The sequence below is a fragment of the Podarcis vaucheri genome (assembly GCF_965113315.1).
Source record: "Podarcis vaucheri genome assembly, chromosome: 16".
NCBI lineage: Eukaryota > Metazoa > Chordata > Lepidosauria > Squamata > Lacertidae > Podarcis > Podarcis vaucheri.
Window position 1 is genome coordinate 10,359,634 of NC_138754.1, and position 20,466 is coordinate 10,380,099.

At 48.4% G+C, this 20,466-nt stretch overlaps 1 protein-coding gene and 1 long non-coding RNA gene across 3 annotated transcripts in view; both read right to left on the reverse strand.

The window, feature by feature from the left end:
- The window catches only part of LOC309520794, a 104,131-nt gene that overhangs the window by 2,403 nt on the left and 81,262 nt on the right, over positions 1 to 20,466 (reverse strand). The window lies entirely within an intron of this gene.
- The window catches only part of LOC309520464 (lysosomal acid glucosylceramidase-like), a 39,969-nt gene continuing 22,895 nt past the window's right edge, over positions 3,393 to 20,466 (reverse strand). For both annotated transcript variants that reach the window (XM_082202301.1, XM_082202302.1), the window contains exons 3-11: positions 18,450 to 18,641; positions 15,237 to 15,383; positions 12,973 to 13,106; positions 11,814 to 11,986; positions 10,442 to 10,679; positions 7,931 to 8,158; positions 6,788 to 6,951; positions 5,514 to 5,639; positions 3,393 to 3,997 (exon numbers count right to left, since the gene is read on the reverse strand). In XM_082202301.1, the coding sequence (XP_082058427.1) occupies positions 3,895 to 3,997; positions 5,514 to 5,639; positions 6,788 to 6,951; positions 7,931 to 8,158; positions 10,442 to 10,679; positions 11,814 to 11,986; positions 12,973 to 13,106; positions 15,237 to 15,383; positions 18,450 to 18,641 (1,505 nt within the window). In that variant the 3' untranslated portion in view covers positions 3,393 to 3,894. The remainder of the gene's footprint in view (positions 3,998 to 5,513; positions 5,640 to 6,787; positions 6,952 to 7,930; positions 8,159 to 10,441; positions 10,680 to 11,813; positions 11,987 to 12,972; positions 13,107 to 15,236; positions 15,384 to 18,449; positions 18,642 to 20,466) is intronic.

Here is a 20,466-nt window from a genome sequence, read left to right on the forward strand (position 1 = left end):
AGTTTCCCCAGCCACTCTGGGTGGCTCCCAATCAGTGTTAAAAACAATACAGCGTTACATATTAAAAACTTCCCTGAACAGGGCTGCCTTAAGATGTCTTCTGAATGTCAGGTAATTATTTATCTCTTTGACATCTGGTTCCACAGGGCGGGCGCCACTACCGAGAAGGCCCTCTGCCTGGTTCCCTGTAACTTGGCTTCTCGCAGGGAGGGAACCGCCAGAAGGCCCTCGGCGCTGGATCTCAGTGTCCGGGCTGAACAATGGGGGTGGAGACGCTCCTTCAGGTATACAGGACCGAGGCCGTTTAGGGCTTTAAAGGTCAGCACCAACACTTTGAATCATACTCGGAAACGTACTGGGAGCCAATGCAGATCTCTCAGAACCGGTGTTATGTGGTCCCGGCGGCCACTCCCAGTCACCAGTCTAGCTGCCGCATTCTGGATTAATTGCAGTTTACGGGTCACCTTCAAAGGTAGCCCCATGTAGAGCGCATTGCAGTAGTCCAAGCGTGAGATAACTAGAGCATGCACCACTCTGGCGAGACAGTTCGCGGGCAGGTAGGGTCTTAGCCTGCGTACCAGGTGGAGCTGGTAGACAGCTGCCCTGGACACAGAATTGACCTGCGCCTCCATGGACAGCTGTGAGTCCAGAATGACTCCCAGGATGCGCACCTGGTCCTTCAGGGGCACAGTTACCCCATTCAAGACCAGGGAATCCTCCACACCAACCCGCTCCCTGTCCCCCAAAAACAGTACTTCTGTCTTGTCAGGATTCAACCTCAATCTGTTAGCCGCCATCCATCCTCCAACCGCCTCCAGGCACTCACACAGGACCTTCACCGCCTTCACTGGTTCTGATTTAAAGGAGAGGTAGAGCTGGGTGTCATCTGCATACTGATGAACACCCAGTCCAAACCCCCTGATGATCTCTCCCAGCGGCTTCATATAGATATTAAAAAGCATGGGGGAGAGGACAGAACCCTGAGGCACCCCACAAGTGAGAGCCCAGGGGTCTAAACACTCATCCCCCACCACCACTTTCTGGACACAGCCCAGGAGGAAGGAGCGGAACCACTGTATGACAGTGCCCCCAGCCCCTCTAGACGGTCCAGAAGGATGTTATGGTCGATGGTGTCAAAGGCCGCTGAGAGATCCAGCAGAACTAGGAAACAGCTCTCACCTTTGTCCCTAGCCCGCCGGAGATCATCAACCAGCGCGACCAAGGCAGTTTCAGTCCCATGGTGAGGCCTGAATCCCGATTGGAAGGGATCCAAATGGTCCGTTTCCTCCAGGCGTACTTGGAGTTGTTCAGCAACCACCCGCTCAATCACCTTGCCCAAGAATGGCAGATTTGAGACTCGGCGATAGTTGGCCAAATTGGCCGGGTCTAAAGATGTTTTTTTAAGAAGCGGTTTAATGACCGCCTCTTTCAGCGGGTCTGGGAAGGCCCCCTTACAGAGGGAAGCATTCACCACCCCGCAGAGCCCATCGCCCAGCCCTTCCCGGCTCGCTTTTATCAGCCAGGATGGGCAAGGCTCAAGGAGACAGGTGGTCGGTTTCACTTGTCCAAGCAGCCTGTCCACATCCTCGGAGGTAACAGGTTGAAATTGATCCCATGTAACAGGACCAGACAGAACTCGAGGACTTTCCCGCCCTGGCCCTGCTCCCACGGTGGAGTCTACCTCCTTCTGAATCTGAGCGATTTTATCTGCAAAAAACTTTGCAAAAGCATTGCAGGAGATCTTGGGGTCCCTACCAGGCCCCGGTGGTACAGGTGGTTCCGATAGATTGCGAACCACCTGAAAAAGTCTCCTGCTGCTGTTTTCTGCAGATGCAATGGAGGCGGCGAAGAAGGCCCTCTTCGCCGTCGCCATTGCCACTTGGTAGGCTCGACGTTGAGCTCTAACCCGTGTCCGGTCTGATTCAGAATGAGTTTTCCGCCACCGGCGCTCTAGCCATCTCAACTATTGTTTCATCACCCTCAGCTCCGGGGAAAACCACGGGGCTGTCCGGGCTCCATGCAATCGGAGAGGGCGCTTCGGAGCCAAACAGTCAATAGCCCTGGTTAACTCCGCATACCAGCGTGCCACTAGGGAATCAGCTGAAAGGCCATCAACTTGGGATAACGCATCCCCTACCACTCTCTGGAAGCCAACTGGATCCATTAAGTGGCGGGGGCGGACCATCCGAATTGGTCCCACCTCCCTGCAGAGGGGAAGGGTTGCGGAGAAGTCCAGTTGCACCAGGAAGTGATCTGACCATGGCACTTCTTTTGTTTCGCTGTTAATTAGTGTCAGATCACCAACATCCATAGAGGTGAACACCAAGTCTAAGGCATGTCCACGGCTATGAGTTGGGCCAAACTTATTCAGGGACAGCCCCATGGAGGCCATGCTTTCCACGAAGTCCCGAGCAGCCCCTTGTAAGGTCGTGTCGGCATGGATGTTAAAATCCCCCAGGACAACCAAGCTAGGTATCTCCAGGAGAACATCCGCCACGACCTGAAGCAGCTCGGGCAGGGAATCCTTGGTGCAGCGGGGAGGTCAGTACACCAGTAGGAATCCTGTACTGCCCCTATTGCCCAACTTCCAGAACATGCACTCAGAAAACTGGGTCTTCCCAATTGGACGCCTGGTGCAGACTAATGACTTCCTAAAAATCACTGCAACCCCCCCTCCCCGCCCACATGACCTGGGTTGCTGTGCGTAAGAGAAACCTGGTGGGCAAGCAGCGGCAAGAACAGGCCCATCTGCTTCATCCAACCAGGTCTCTGTCACACATGCCAGGTCAAATCCTCCATCCACAATCAGGTCGTGGATGGCAGTGGTTTTATTCATCATTGACCTGGCATTGCACAGCAACACTTTCAGGTCATGTGGGTTTCCCTTGCTGATTACTGTATCCTTCCGGTCAGGACCAGACCTGGAGGCAGGGATAGTCCTCAAACAACGACTAAACCTGCCTCCTCGGTAATGACATGGTCTGGTCTTAGCATAACTCCTCCTCCTGCCCGTGATCACTGAGATCGGGTGTCCCAATACATCCCCCCCTGTGGAACCTGCCCCACCCCATCTATTGGCTGAGGCCCACTCCCAGGCAGCCATGACCCTTCCCCTTAAAAAGCAAAATACAAACTATATAATAATTTAAGAGAATAATAATAATAATAAAACAGAACAGAACAGAACAAAGCAAGACAAAGCAAGAAACAATAGCGCTGACTAAATGCTTATCCCACCCCAAGCAAAAATAAAATAATGAAATAATATAATATTATAAAAAAGAGTCTAATTGGGGGATGCCCGAGGATATAGGTACACTTGGGGGTCCGTGTGGAGGGGCCACACAGCTCTTCCGGATATGAGGAGGAAACACAGAGAGCAGGCAACGTGGCCAAGTGGGATCTCTTTTAATGCCAGAAGTCCGACGAGAAAAAGAATCACACATAACAACAACAACAACAGGCTCCGAAGCAGCAGGCAAAGAGAACACGTTGTTCCCCTTTCAAATCTGGGCACCCATCCAGTGGGGCCTTCTTCATTTTATTTCATTTTATTTTATTCAATCTGGGTGCTTTCATGCTCAGAGTGGTTCATCTTCTTGCACTGAGCAAGAGAACGAATTTCCGGCCGTTTCCTTCAGGTCTCCCTGCCGTCTGGCTCATTTCAAATGTGCGGCAGAAACAAAAGCGTCGCCACTTAAATCCGCTTTAAGTGCAAGTTCATGAGGTAGATCCCAAACCAGGCCCGGTCAGGAGTAGATCCACCAAGTAAGGCCCACTTGGATCTGAGAGGAAGCGAGTCAGGCCTCAAACCAGGGCTGGGTATCATTGTGCATCGTGCTGAAGAAGCTCACAGTTTCCTGAGTGTGTGGGGTGAAATCCTGAGCGCTGGGCTCACTGGCGCTTCCACAGATAGGTCTGGATGGAGTTGGCGGGGATTTCGGTCAGAATAAGGCCATTCAGGTCGGAAATGGCAAAGGGGACATTGAACCCGGAGCTGAGTAGGGGGAAGGAAGCAAATTAAGAACGTGAGAGGAGGAATAAACAATACTTCGTATCAGGGCTGCATGGGTTGGTGCTGAACAATGACAGGGCTTTCTAGGTGGTGGCTCCCTCTATGTGGGATCTCCCTGGTGAGATGGGTCTCCCTCCCTCTCATTATTAACATTGAGGAGGATCTTTTTAAAAACAACAACAGCACATTTCTGTTTCCCCAAACATTTCATGGCTGAAATAGACTGCTCTCAGAAGCCTTGAAATTATTAGCTTAAGAGGATTTAACTGGTTTTTAAAAAATGTTTTTTTACTTTTCTGCATTATCTAATCTTTTTTTTCGGCAGGGGGGAAACTGTCTCTGTTCTGCTCCTATGTTTTGTAACTTTGATTACATTTCTTCTCCCTGCATAAAGATCAGAATGAATGCTCACTATTTAATAAATAAACAAATAAACAAATTTTTATTTATACCCTGCCCTCCCCGGCCAGAGCCAGGCTCAGGGCAGCTAACACCAGTAAAATTACAATAAAAACATAATGGTGGGGAACCTAATTTAAAATACAGGTTAAAATACAATTTAAAATGCAGCCTCATTTTAATAGTAGCCCAAAGATCAAAACCATAAGGGGAGGGAAACATAAGGGTCAGACTGAGTCCAAACCAAAGACCAGGCGGAACAGCTCTGTCTTGCAGGCCCTGCAGAAAGATGTCAAGTCCCGCAGGGGCCTAGTCTCTTGTGACAGAGTTCCACCAAGTTGGGGCCAGTACTGAAAAGGCCCTGGCCCTAGTTGAGACCAATCTAACCACCTTGCGACTTGGGACCTCCAAAGTGTTGTCATTTGTGGACCTTAAGGAGAGGCAGTCCCGTAGGTACCTGTAGGTAACACTGGCTGAAAAACAAGACTGCTCTTGGAAGATAAGCCTGGCCTATCTTTTTAAAAGAGGGACGCAGGTGGCACTGTGGGTTAAACCACAGAGCCTAGGACTTGCCGATCAGAAGGTGGGCAGTTCGAATCCCCACGACGGGGTGAGCTCCCATTGCTCAGTCCCTGCTCCTGCCAACCTAGCAGTTCGAAAGCACATCAAAGTGCAAGTAGATAAATAGGTACCACTCCGGGGGGAAAGTAAATGGCATTTCCGTGCGCTGCTCTGGTTCGCCAGAAGCGGCTTAGTCATGCTGGCCACATGACACGGAAGCTGTACGCCGGCTCCCTCAGCCAATAAAGTGAGATGAGCACCGCAACTCCAGAGTCGGTCACGACTGGACCTAATGGTCAGGGCTCCCTTTATCTTTACCTTATCTTTTTTAAAAAGGTTGGATTGACATGATATGGTCAACTGTGCTTTCTGAACAGCTCACCTATCAGGCTAGACTCCCCTGCGGTGCTAGACTGCTACACCACTGCGACGTTTTGCTTTTTGCTTTTACCCTGCTTGTCACTGGCTTCTCTCCCTCTCTCAGTTCCCTGCTTGCAAGATCTGCCCTGTGCCTTTGACCCGAGTGCCCAACACTCACCGGTTAAGAACAACGACCACGGCAGCTCCGTCGGGGCGAAGTACAGCCACATGCTCCAGGCTACACCCGATGCCTTTCTGCACCACGCTCAGCCCGATGCGCTGGGAGCCTTCCGGAATAAATTTGCTGCGCAGAGAGAAAGAGAGAGGAGACAGAGAGTCTGATAACTGCCAGGTCTCAGCCAGGGAGTTCCGCATCAGAGGAAGACCAGGAAAGCCTGGCCTTGTGGTAAGTGCTTGGGGACTTATTATTATTATTATTATTATTATTATTATTATTATTATTATGGTCATGATTTTTTAATTAAAACTTTTATTAAACCTTTCAAATTATGTAATAATTCATAATTCCAATCATGCATACCGTATCGGCCCGAATATAAGCCGCACTTTCCCCAAAAAAATTCCGACCGTGAAAATTTAGAGTGTGGCTTAAATTTGTGATCTTACAAAAATGGGCTTTTATGATATCGCCGCTGAAACAGACATACAGTAAAACAGAACACACAAAAAACGTTTTATTGCCAATTTGTGAGCTTGAGACTGTTGTGCAATTAATTCTAATGTCATCCATTGCTTTCCCCGTATTTTACAGTGCAGTACTGATTTTTTACTTGCATTTACGGTGCTACGAACAGGTGTTTAACCCACTGGTGGGTCCTTTCTAGCACCCGTAGGATTCTCTTCTACATTTGCCATTTGCAGGTGTGAGTGCCTGCGGAATTGTAGCAACTGAATAGCAATTTGTGATTTTAGCTATTGTTTCCCAAATACTAGATATATGGTATATGGTAAAATAAAACCACTGTTTTATTCCCTGAATTTAATTTACTTTTCTTTTTCTCTCCAATCTTAAGGGAGCAGCTTATATTCAGGTATTGTCTTTTTTTCTCTCCCCCCCCCCTTGAATTTTAAAGGCACAGCTTATTTGCAGGTGCGGCTTGTATTCGGGCCAATACGGTATCATATTGTTGTTGTTACACATTTTCTTCTTGACTTCCTGTCGCCCCTTCCCTCGTGCTTTTTTATTATTCCCCCTTAGTAGCTACATTAAAACACGTCTATATTTATTTTCTAAGCTCCCAAAGTCCATTCTCTACGTTCTTCCGTTGCTCCTATCTCAAAGCCTGAACGTGATTTCGTATAAGAATGATAGTCTGATAGGTAATCCAGTAAGCGCTGGTTGGGTGATTTGAACCCAGGACCCAGGACAGGTCTCTAACCAGTACACCACACGGGCAGCAAACACGCCAGCTCCAGGCATCATCATCTCACCTGAAGTGACCCATGTGGTAGAACATCGGCTGCTTATAGAAAATATCGTTGCCCGCATCCACGATGATGGGGCTGTCCACAAAGTTCTTGACCCAGTTGGGTCCGCCTTCCAGATCTAAGGCCAGGTTCCAGTCAATCCAGCCCGTGACGTGTTGGTTAAGGTTCTGTAATGAGAAGCTGCTAGGTTTTAACTGCAAAGAGTCAGAAGGGTCATCTGTGGCTCCGATCTGGTGGAATGCTCTGTCACAAGAGACTAGGGCCCTGCGGGACTTGACATCTTTCCGCAGGGCCTGCAAGACAGAGCCGTTCCACCAGGCCTTGGGCCAGGGCACAGCCTGACTCCCTCCTTTGGCAATCTTCACAGAACTCTAGCCCCATGGTGACCATCAATTTGATTTGAAATAATTTTATAATGAAATGATTTTAGAATGTTGTTGTTTTTTATTGTTGTTAGCCGCCCTGAGCCCGGCTTCAGCTGGGGAGGGCGGGATATAAATAAAATTTATTATTATTATTATTATTACTATTATTATTGTAATGTGTATGGGTTGCTCGTGCGTAAGTTGCCGCCTCTCCAGGCTTTGTTGCCTTGCTAAACCTTTCAGTCTGGGCAGCCTTTCACTTCGTGGCTGCCTCAGTCGCTAGCACAATCCGTCAGTGGGCGTTTCTTAAATCTTTTCCAACATAAAAGTTGTTTGACACCCAGTCTCCTCCTACTCTCTCTGGCGGAAGTCTTCTGCGCAGGGTGGGCGTGGGTAGCGGAGGACCCGTGCTCTCCCCGCTGGTGTCCAGCGAAGAGTCCTGGAGCCCTCTCGCCGATTCTCCCATCAGCCCCTCTATATCCCTGGTGTTGTGCTGATTTGCTTCCCCATCTGCAGAGCTGCCTCTCTCCTTGCTGGGCCCTTCTCCAGCATCATTTGAGAGCCTTCCCTCCGCCTCTAGCTCCGATGTCAGTTCCCTGACAATTATTATTATTATCATCTAATCCAAACCCCTGCAATGCAGGAATCTTTTGCCCCACGTGAGGCTCGAACTCACAACCCTTAGATCAAGAGTCTCACGCACTGCCAACTGGAGGGGAGAGGAGAGAAGGAGCCAGGGCGGGCCAAACCACCCCCCCACCCCGGCCACCACAGGTCCTACCGCCAAGATGTTGCGGCTGTACTGGTTCCCCCGATCCCAGGAGCCGAGGACCACGTCCCTCTCCCAAAAGTGTGACCCGGCGCAGGCTTCGGTGGAGATAATGAAGTAATCCGGGAAGAGCTGATGGGTGATTCCTACTGTGCTGGCGATGGGCGCAATTAAGTCCAGGTACCAGTGGACGCCAATGCCGTGGACGTAACGGTGAGCCGGGCTGTCTCCACTCAGCACCTAGCAGAAGAAGAGAAGGAAGCGACAGTTGATCATCGGGCCGGGGGAAGAAATGCACACGGACAGAGAAAGAAAGGGAACAGCAACGTCAGGACGTCACGTCCGGCAACCCGCAATTTTTGTTGGTGCCTCGGATTACTGCCAACCTCTGTAGGGGAAGAAGGGGAGCATATTAATTCAAAAAAACCAAAAAACCTGCAGGGGGAAAAATCATTTTAAAACATACACATTATTATTATTATTATTATTATTATTATTATTATTATTATTATGCAGGGGGGAATCACATTCAAAAACATGTTCAAGTACCGTATTGGCCCAAATATAAGCCGCACCCGCAAATAAGCCGCACCTTCAAAATTGAACGGGAGAAAAGAAAAAGAAAATAATACCCGGGCTGCTTCCTGGGGGAGCTTTGCTGGCAACATAAGGTTGCGAATATAAGCCACACTTTAACTTTTCACAGTCAGAATTTGGGAGGGAGGGTGGGGGAAACGTGGCTTATATTCAGGCCAATACGGTACATATCTTTTCCCCCCTTTCCTTAACGTGTGGGCCGCTCTAGCCCCGCCACATTGTGGTAGAGGAGGACTGCTTTGCTCTACCACAAAGTGGCACGGCTAGAGCAGCTGGCTCTTCTTTTTCTTCCTTTGCTTGACGTGCCGGCCGCTCTAACCGCACTGCTTTGTGGTCGAGCAAAGCTGTCCTCCTCTACCACAAGGTGGCGCTTTGGTGTGATCCACCAATGCAGGTGTACAACAAAGTGGCCTGGCTAGAGCGGCTCACACGGCAAGGAAATAAGGGAAAACAACAACAACTATTATTATTATTATATTTTATTTATACCCCGCCCTTCCCAGTTTCAAAACCGGGCTCAGGGCGGCTAACAGCAAATATAAAACAATGATTAAAATGCGACTTAAAAACAACATAAAAACACATAATGCAGTATCAATGTCAATAAAATTCAAAAATTCAGGGTAATGTTTTTTTTTTTGGGGGGGGGGGAACCCAGTCACTAAACATCAAATGATCACCAGGGCTAACTGGCCAAGTTGGTCCTACTAGGGCAAGCAAGGAGACCAGGGAACAGTTTAAATGTGGGGTCCCAGAAGGGTTTCTTCATAAAAGAAAAAGGGAAAAGGGAACGGAGGATCAGGCTAATTCAAATTGAAGTCCAGGCGGAATAGCTCTGTCTTACAGGCCCTGCGGAAGGAGATCAAGTCCGGCAGCTCTAGCAGTGCCACTTTCACACCAAAACGCCTCCAGTGGGCCGAAAGCAGCAGTAGCGGTGGCAGATGAAGGTGATAGACTACATGGGATTGGCAGAAATGACTGGCAGAATCCGAGACCAGGGAAAAGAGACAGCGGAAGAAGATTGGAAGAAATTTAAGAACTATCTTAAGAAACATTGTAAAATTAATGAGTGTTAAAATGATGCGGCTTTAGAAAGTAAGTGGATTACAGCTGTAAAGATTAAGTTAAAAGAAAAGAAAGGTTAACAATTAGATAAAATTAAGGGTGAGGATTTGCTGAACTAAAAATTTGAAAGTGGAATGCAGAAAGGGGAGGTATGAGGAGGTCGGGAAGTAAGTTTTAAGAAAATAAGGATTTGAAATTATACTTGTTTTTCTTGTTTGTGTTTGTATTGTTGTGTCTGATTATAAAATTTGTGAAACCTTAATAAATATTTTATATAAAAAAACAAAAAAACAAAAGCAGCAGTAGCGGGGGGGGGCAGGCAGGGGAGGGCATAGCCCCCCCTTATATGGCGGGACAGTCCCTTATCCCAGCGCCATGTCCTGTTGCTGTCCCTTATTGATGATGTCCCTTAAATTTCCCGGGTTTCAAGGGAAGCAGCCCCAACTGTGTTGCTTGGCTGCGTTGCTCACCCAATAAGGAGTCTAAGAACGACTGGGGGTGGAGCTTGCATGCCTTGTGCCGATCAAATCGGCCACGTTGCCTGGGGACTCGCCTTTGCTCAGCGCTTCCCAGCGGAGAGGTGACGGTGGTTTTCCTTGCTGCATCCCCTCTGCCGGGTTGCTGCGCTGTGGGAACCACCGCTTGAGGCTTCGTTTGGCTGCTGGCTGGGCTTTCTGCCTTTGGCTTGGAGGGGCTCAGAAGCCGAACATACCTGTGCTGGGGAAATCCCTTATTTTGGCTGCCGATCCCTTATTTTCGAGGCTGCTGGTCCCTTATTTTCAAATCTATAAGTTGACAGCTATGGGGGAGGGAGCTTACTGGCACCTCCTTTGTTCAAATAAAACACCGTGCGGTACTCACCACTTTGGCCCAGCTAGGCAAATGTATGCGGTTGTCATCCAGGATTATGAGCCGGATATCCTTGTAGGAGCTGTTTGCCAGGGCAGGGCCCAGATCCAGAGCAATAAAGTCCCGCTGCTGCTCAGCTGTGAAGCCCAGACACTGGAAGGGGTAGTTTTCCAGAAGCCCCGCGCTAGGTTCATTTTCCGCCGTCACCGCCCAGAAGGTCACATTCCGCTTGGCGTACTCATCCAGGAACCTGGCAGAGGGACAGGGGGAATATACCTGTTGCTTTAAGCGGGACTGCCTTGAAACCTTCGATTCTAAGCAACCATACTAAGGTATAAATCTGTGGTGTGGCTGCCTTTGGAATACCGTGTTCGGTTCTGGTCGCCTCAGAAACAATACTGTAGGGTTGGAAAAGGTTCAGGGGGGAAAGGGTAACGGAAACGAGGATGAAGCAATTGTTTGGGACCTTTTCATTTGGAGAAAAGACAGAAGTTTATGAAATTTACACCTGGCATGGGGTAAGTGGGCAGAGAAAAGCTTTTCTCCCTCCTTCCTATCAGAAGAACTTGTGGACGTTCAATGAAGGTTGAAAGCTGGAGGTTTGAGGACAGATAAATAAAAGGACTTATTCACGCAGGGCAAATGATGGAGCTTGCTCGTACACCAGGCAGTGACCGGCCACCAACCTAGATGGCTTTAAAAGAGGATTCGACCAATTCAAGGAGAAGGCTGCAAATGGTCAGCAGCCACAATGGCCAAGATTGCTGACAGGAGGCAACGCTGGCCCAACTCACAAAAACTACTTAGATGAGTAGTACATGCCTATTTTCTTATATTCTTTCTGTTAAATTTTTGGAAAAAGTCAGAAGCCCAAGACAGTATAAGTTCCTCAACTACGTTTAGTCAACATTTGTCAGTGACAACAGCTCACTCATAGGAACACATGAACCAAACTGACCGGACACACAATAATAAACCGAGCATGTGTTAATACACAATACTCCTTCTTTCCTTCCTTCCTGGCTTAGAGACTACTCTGTGTGTGTGTGTTTAAATGAAAGCTCACAGCCCCTGGCCAATGAAGGCCCTCACACACATGCCATGGCTGGCAGCCTCTGGACTAGATAGCCAAGGGCTTTGGCTTAGCACGAGGCAGCTGAGGTGGAGGCGGCGGAGAGGCTCGCCCCATGGGCAGATTGCCCTGTCCCCATGAGCAGATTGCCCTATCCCCATGGATCACCCTGCCTCCGGCTGCAGGACACGTCCCTACACCAGGAACCCAAGCAGCTAGCTACGCCGCTGTCCTCTCTCTCTCTCTCTCTCTCTCTCTCTCTCTCTCTCTCTCTCATCTTCAGTCCCTTCCCTCTGCTAATACCGATTTTACCTGACAAAATAGTTGGCCCATGCCTTGTGGTAGCGGTCTCCTGCCTGCCCTTTGAGGGACCCCTTCCCTTTCCACGCATTGTTGGTTTTCATCCAAAGCGGAGAGGACCAGGGGCTGGCCATAAGGGATAAGGGTTTCTTAGACATAGCCTTGGCACGGTGAACGAGGGGGATCTGTGGGGAGAAAGAGAGCAAGGAGCCGGTGAAGAAGATTTCAGACAAAAGGAGCTGAAACTCCGGTTATTCCTTCAAAAGGTGCAACTCGTTTGATTACAGCTCAAAGCCGGAAGGACGCCTCTGCATATTCTAGAGCAAATCCTTTTAAAACCATTTTTGGGGGTTGTTGCCATATCATCATCATCATCAGGTTCTACTGGTCAAACCAAATACAGGTTATAGCGAAAAACAAAGAAAGAAAGAAACGTCGGGTCTCAAAAACATAATATAGCACATATGATGCAAACATTATAATCCACAAATGGCAGAAAACTTAGGGCACCAGACAGGACTCTTGGGCTTTCCTGAGTTGAGAAGCATTTACTGCAAACTTCGCTGTGTTAAACATAACCGGTTTGTTTAAACTAGGCAGCAGGGAATTGATTTTATCGACATTGGCCGCCGTATCTGAAAAATAAAGGTCATCGAGGGAGATGGTGGCCCACTGGACTTCACACCCAGGGACAATAAGAGTTGAATTTCAGCAACATCTGGAAGGCCAAAGATGTTCCCCACACCTGATATAAATTAAATAAACACCGACAACTGGGAAACACTGGCCTGCGAGCGCTCCAATTGGAGAACAGCCTTTACCAAAGGTGTCATGGGCTCTGAAGACGCTCAAACTCAGGACGCAAGGGAGAAACGTGCTAAGAGGAAGGCACGCTTGGCAAATCCACACCGTGATCCACTCCCGCCCGGAAACCTATGTCCCCACTGTGGAAGGACGTGTGGATCCAGAACTGGCCTCCACAGTCACTTGCGGACTCATTGTTAAGACCGTGTTTATGGAAGACAATCTTACTCGGCTACGAGGGATCGCCAAAGAAGAATATAAATTAAGCAAGATAAACGACACAGGCCTCTGCCCGCGAGGGAGGAGGGCTGTAGCCGCCACCCCCTGCCTGCCAACCCCCTGCCACCTCCGCGGCCGCCCCACTCACTTTCAGTTTGATGTCCTCGTGAACCAAGCTGAAATTCTTCAGCTCAAAGTCGTACGGCGAGTCGGCGTAAGAGTAAGGGCGCACGGAGAAGTCGCAGCTTGCCATGGGCATGCGCAACAGGTTGTACTCGATTCCTGCAGGTGTGGAGGGAGAGAAGACATGACAAAGGACCACCTTATACCAAGTCAGAGCACCGATCCATCGAGCTGAGTGCTGCATCAAGCTACAGGTGAAACTTGGAAAATTAGAATATCATGGAAAAGTTCATTTATTTCAGTTGTTGTTGTTTAGTCGTGTCCGACACTTCGTGACCCCATGGACCAGAGCACGCCAGGCACTTCTGTCTTCCACTGCCTCCCGCAGTTTGGTCAAACTCATGTTGGTAGCTTCAAGAACACTGTCCAACCATCTCGTCCTCTCGCTTTGCATGTCATGAGCCTATCTCATATATTAGTTTCACCTTTTAAGTTGAATTACTGAAATAAATGAACTTTTCCACGATATTCTAATTTTCCAAGTTTCACCTGTATATTCTATCTTTATCACCAAACTCCGAATATAATTGCACATTGTATTAATTAACATTATTTTTTAATCTATTAGTGGCCATGTGATAATTTTAGCTTATAAATTTTATTGTTTAACGTCTTAACATGTATATTAAGGTACTTTTAAAGCTCTGTTTAGAGTAGGCAATGTCTTGATAATATAAATGTTTTAAGTTTTTTGTATCAATCCAGTATATTTTCTTTTAATTGTTGAATGATTCTGTGTACATTGTGGCAGCCTTTGGCTATGTGCAATAAAACTGACTGACTAAGGGTCTCCTGGAAGCTGCTGGACTCCAGCTCCCACCAACCCCCAGCCAGCATGGCCAATGGGCAGGGCTGATGGGAGTTGTAGTTCCGCAACATCTGGAGGACCACAGCTTCCCTGGTCTACTCCAATCAGCAGCCACTCTTCCAGGATCTCTCTCAGCCCTTCTACCCAAGTAGAAATGCTGGGGACTCAGCCTTCTGCATGCAGAGCCTCTGATCTCTGGGGCTGGATTAAACATTAAGCAAAATAGGCACATGCTTAGGGCATCGAGGGAAAGGGGGAACCATGTAAATTTTCCATTAACATTAACGGTCACAGATTGCACTGCTAAGCATTCATTTTCTCAGCTGGAGTGTATCAAAAAATTCCAGCAGAACTACTATGCAACAAGGCAGGCTGGATGCCTCTATACTAAGTATAGAAGCAGATGTGTTACATAAGGATCCGATCAAAGACTTTGCAATTAGAAAAAACAGGTTTTAAAAAATATATAAAGTGGAAGTATAAAAAACAAACATTATCCCCCATCTTACTGTCTGTTTTGTTTTGAAAAATAAAAAAAAAACTATTCTACAATTTATTGTTTTCTATATTTTGAATTAGATATATATGGAGGGCACCAAAGCTTTGAAGTGCTTGGGGCCTCTAAAGGTCTCAATTCATGAGGCCAGAGGAACATTGCCTGGCTGTGAAGGCCGCTCCCTGCAAGGCCCTGTCCACCTGGCCTAGGGCAGGGGTCTGCAACCCGCGGCTCCGGAGCCGCATGTGGCTCTTTTACACCTTTGCCGCGGCTCCAGGGCGGATACTAGCGAGGGGAGGAGGCGCATTGTGCACCCCGACACTCCCCACTGTGGCGGGTGCGGTACTGGCTGTGACGTCGCATGGGGGCGGTGCGTGCGTTAGTCACGCACCGTCCCGACGTCACCTTCCCGCCCGCTGTCAGATCGCGGCTCCGGAGATATATTTGTTTTAAATGTCGCAATGGTTTTGCGGCTCCCAGTTTTTTTTTCTTCGGAAACGGGTCCAAGTGGCTCTTTTTGTCTTAAAGGTTGCAGACCCCTGGCCTAGGGGGTGAGGCCCAGACTCACCAGCCCTACTGATGAGGCCGGGGAAACATCGCCCGGCTATTGTTTTATTGCTTGATTTATTTAATATGCTGTAAACCGCTTTGAGATTTTTATTAAAAATATAAAGCGTGAGGTTCCTAGTTCTAGGGGAATTGTTGCTGAATCTGGTTCAATGGACTTCTGCCCACCATCCTGGGATCCGCGGCCCCTCTGATCACCCAAGCTCAGAGCCAGGAATCAGGTCTGGATCCTTACTGTTGAAAATGTAGCCTCAAACCCAAAGACCTGGTCACTGCTGGATGGATCCAGCCCTTTCCCTGGTCTCCCCAAGGGCTGATTGCCCCAACCCACTCCAACCACCAATCCCTGAGCCCTTACCTTCATCTGAGAAGTAGGAACGCAGCAGATTGTCCTGGGTTTTTGGTGTCAGAGAGTAGACATTTATGCCAACCGAGTCAGTGATGGAGCCCCCAAAGCCTTTGATGATTTGGTACCGCTGGGCCACCTCCAGAACCAGGACCAGGGCTGAGTGGCAGAAATAAAGAAGGAGAGAAGGGTGTGCTTTCAGCAGGAGTGAGACATCCACCAGGGTCTTTTCAGTACTGGCTCCCTGACATGCCATTATTATTACCTTTCCAAGGGAATTTGAAAACATTCGTGCTTAGCCAGGCTTATAGAATTGTAGATTAGGAAGGAAACCCCAAGGGAAATCTAGTCCAATGCAGAAATCTCAACTAAAGCATCTATGACAGATGGCCATCTAACCTCTGCTTGAAAACCTCTAAGGAAGGAGAGTCCATCACCTCCCGAGGGAGTCTGTTCCACTGTCAAACAGCTCTTGCTGTCAGAAAGCTCTTCCTGATGTTTACTCGAAATCTCCTTTCTTGTAACCTGAAGTCATTGGTTTGAGTGCTACCCTTCTGAGCAGGAGAAAACAAGCCTGCTTCATCTTCCACGTGACAGCCCTTTAGATATTTGAAGATGGCTATCCTATCTACAGGGACGCAGGTGGCACTGTGGGTTAAACCACAGAGCCTAGGGCTTGCCAATCAGAAGGTCGGCGGTTTGAATCCCCTCGACAGGGTGAGCTCCCGTTGCTAAGTCCCTGCTCTTGCCAACCTAGCAGTTCGAAAGCACATCACAGTGCAAGTAGATAAATAGGTACTGCTCCGGCAGGAAGGTAAACGGCATTTTCATGTGCTGCTCTGGTTCTCTAGAAGCGCCTTAGTCATGCTGGCCACATGTACGCCAGCTCCCTCGGCCAATAAAGCGAGATGAGCACCGCAACCCCAGTCATCCACAACTGGACCTAATGGTCAGTGGTCCCTTTACCTTTATCCTATCTACTCTCTGGACTCAGCTCCATTAGTCAAGAAACAACGCTTTGAATGCGTTATAAACATGCAACAGCAGATGGCACCAGAGAGCAAACAATTTTTCTATGTGATTTTTACATAGGGTTTTTCTTTTTCTTTTGTTATGACTACTGAATTTCTGACTTATTGATAGCATTCCCCCACCCCCACCTCCTGTGTGTAGATCCACTCTCAGTCTCCTCTTTTCCAGGCTAAACATATGCAGTTCCCTCAACTGTTCCTCATAAGGCTTGGTTTCCAGACCCTCGATCATCTTGGTTCCCCTCCTCTGCACATGTTCCAGCTTGTCAACACCCTTCTTAAATTGTGGTGCCCAGAATGGGGCACAATATTCTGGGTCAAGGGCATGTTCCATCCAGGAAAAACAGGACTGGCTAGGGGTATATATGTTGTAATGAGAGGGGTCGTGGCTAGTAGGGAGAGAGTCCAGAGCAGGAGAATACAAGCTTGCTCCATCTTCCATGTGACAGCCCTTGAGATATTTGAAGATGGCTATCATCTCCTCTCAGTCTCCTCTTTACCAGGCTAAGGTAAAGGTAAAGGGACCCCTGACCATTAGGTCCAGTCGTGGCCGACTCTGGGGTTGCGGCGCTCATCTCGCTTTATTGGCCGAGGGAGCCGGCGTACAGCTTCCGGGTCATGTGGCCAGCATGACTAAGCCGCTTCTGGCGAACCAGAGCAGCCCACGGAAACGCCGTTTACCTTCCTGCCGGAGCGGTACCTATTTATCTACTTGCACTTTGATGTGCTTTTGAACTGCTAGGTTGGCAGGAGCAGGGACCGAGCAACGGGAGCTCACCCCGTCACGGGGATTCGAACCGCTGACCTTCTGATCGGCAAGCCCTAGGCTCTGTGGTTTAACCCACAGAGCCACCCGTGTCCCTTTACCAGGCTAAACATGCCCAATTCCCTCAACCGTTCCTCATAAGGCTTAGTTTCCAGGCCCTCGATCATCTTGGTTGCCCTCCTCTGCACACCTTCCAGCTTGTCGATATCCTTCTTAAATTAAGGCGCCCAGAACTGGACACAGGACTCCAGGTGTGGTCTGACCAAGGCAGAACAGAGCAGGACAATGACTTCCCTTGACCTGGAAGGTCAAAAAACCTCGAGATCACTGGGCTAGTGTCATGGACTGGCTTTGACAGCTAGCTTACATCTCAACTCTCTGATTCTCTCACACCCAGAGGACTCCAAAAAGTCACCAGCGCTTTCACGCAAAGCCATCACTTCCCCAAAGCCTCTTGGGTCAAGGAAGCCTTGACCTGCCGGCCAAAAGGAGGAAGCCAGGCTCATTTCTCCAGAAAGGGAAATTCCAACGAATGCTGCTTGTTCAGGTTAAACTGCAGCTGTTGTTCATGAAGCAAAGTGGGCCAGTGTCATGTCAATGTCATCTTAATTTGGGGGAAGACACATCACTATACAGAGATATTTAATAATGCAGGAAAAAATAGGATAGAATATTTTAGATTTTCTCTTCTTTGTTGTTTAGTCGTTTAGTCGTGTCCGACCCTATGAGACCCCATGGACCAGAGCACGCCAGGCACTCCTGTCCTCCACTGCCTCCCGCAGTTTGGTCAAACTCATGTTCGTAGCTTCGAGAACGCTGTCCAACCATCTCGTTCTGTCGTCCCCTTCTCCTTGGGCCCTCCATCTTTCCCAACATCAGGGTCTTTTCCAGGGAGTCTTCTCTTCTCATGAGGTGGCCAAAGTATTGGAGTCTCAGCTTCAGGATCTGTCCTTCCAGTGAGCACTCAGGGCTGATTTCCTTAAGAACGGATAGGTTTGATCTTCTTGCAGTCCATGGGACTCTCAAGAGTCTCCTCCAGCACCACAATTCAAAAGCATCAATTCTTCAGCGATCAGCCTTCTTTATGGTCTAGCTCTCACTTCCATACATCACTTCCATACACCCCTTCATGGAGCACTGCCTTGCCGTGGCGAAGGGGCTTGAATAACTCAGAGAAGCTATGAGCTATGCCGTGCAGGGCCACCCAAGATGGACAGGTCATGGTGGAGAGTTTTGACCAAATGTGATCCACCTGGAGCAGGAACCGGCAAGCGACTCCAGTATCCCTCCCAAGAAAACTCCATGGACAAAGACAACAGGCATTTTTCCCTCTACATTTGTGTAATTATTTTTATGTACATTAAGAGTAGAGTTTTACATGAAGCAATAAATGAGAAAGAAAAAGAAAAAACAAACAAAAAGTGGTACCTGGGGTGGTCGTTTTCCCCTGGAATTTCCCTTCGCTGCGCTCCATCCGGCTAGTGGACTTGCTGCTTTCGTACTTGACGAAGTAGCCAGCTGGCGGGAGGGAGACCGGGTCCTGTGTGTCGCAATAGGTGCTGTTGCAGACGCAAACCATCAAGTCCCGGCCAAAGAACTTTGGGATGCAGGGCCGGCTACCTGGATGGGATAAGGAAGAGGTCAGTTGTTGGGTGGGGCAGAGCAAGACCCACATCTTCACTCCAAGGCCCCCCAGGAAAGACAGACATGGAAGGAGGACAAATCAGCCCTTGTAAGTGGACTCAGCATGGAAAAAAAAACCCAAAATGATATATTGTATTGGTCATGCTATGTGATCTGATGGTGAAATTGGGGTGACCCAATGCAAAAATCCTGAGAATCCATGTGGATCCGGGTTTTCTAACCATGTTTTTGCACCACTGCAGCCCCACGAAACAGTGGGTGCGTGATTTTTTTGGTGCAGGCTGTAGCCATGGACATGCTATGTGATCTGATGGTGAATTTGGGGTGACCCAATGTAAAAATCCTGAGGATCCATGGGCTTTTACCTCCCTGCTCTTAGGCAGCCTCCTTTATCACTAGCCTCCCTTATCTCTTTCCCGATCCCTTACTGATCAGCTGCTTCCTTTCAACACTCCCTTCCCTCTTGTTTGCCTTAGTGTCTTTTCCTTAGCTGGAGCAGTTTTTTGCTCCTCCTTTTCTTTTAATTTCTCTCCTCATTGCTTTAGTCTTCCTGTCTCCTCTCCTTGCCAGTTTGCTGTCTTTACTTCCCCCCTCCCAGGCAGCCTCCTTTATTGCTAGCGTCCCTTATCTCGCTCCCGATCGGCAAATGATCAGCGGCTTTGTTTCAACACCCACATCCCTCTTTCAAAAAAAAAAAAGCATGATCTGCTTTTTGCCCCTGGGCAATTCGGCTCCAGGGACCATGCATTCGCTCCCTAAGACGCACAGACATTTCCCCCTACTTTTTAGGAAGAAAAAAGTGTCTCTTATGGAGCGAAAAATACGGTACACACATTATACCGGGCCGCTACCCCCAAACAGTGTGACTGACCCCTGGGGCTCTGCATGCCTTTAGGAACGGCCCTGTTTACACTGCATGATCCAGTTACGGGTCCCACTTGTTGTATACTGATGTTCCCAGTCCTCTGAAACAGTTGAACTGCAATAGTTCGTCTGCTCTGCTCCGGGCAATAATAATAATAATAATAATAATTTATTATTTATACCCCGCCCATCTGGCTGAGTTTCCCCAGCCACTCTGGGCGGCTCCCAATCAGTGTTAAAAACAGTACAGCGTTACATATTAAAAACTTCCCTGAACAGGGCTGCCTTAAGATGTTCCAAAATAGTCAAGATAATTCTATAAATATAATGACTACACAGACTGTGGCCTTCATTAGCCAGTTTCAAAATGCCTGTCAGCAGTGTGAATCAGAAAAAGCATAATAACAAGAACAACAACAACAATAATTTACATGTCGCCCATCTGACTGGGCTTCTCAACAATTATAAAACCACAGTTAAAGATCCAACATTAAAAAGGGCTGACTTCAGGTGTCTTCTAAACGTCAGATACTTGTTTATTTCCTTTACATCTGACAGGAAGACGTTCCACAGGGCAGGCACCACTACCGAGAAGGCCCTCTGCCTGTATTCCTGCAGAGCATTTAATTTTTAAAAATGGCATAGTGCCCTGGAACCACAGAATCAGAGGCAAGCGCATTTTGGCCTCTGCCATTGGTGAGGAAATGCAGCAGGAGGCCTCACAAATTCCAGAGTGGTTTCTCCATCAATGCCTCTTCCCAAAGAACTCTGGGAATTCTAGTTCTGGGAGGAGAATATGGGTGTATCCTAATAACTCTCAGCACCCCTGACAAACTACAGCTCCCATAATTCTGGGGGGGGGGGGAGCAGGACTGTTTAAAGTGATAAAGTGTTTTAAATGAATGTGGCCTTAGCATCTAGCTGTTTTGAGCTGTGC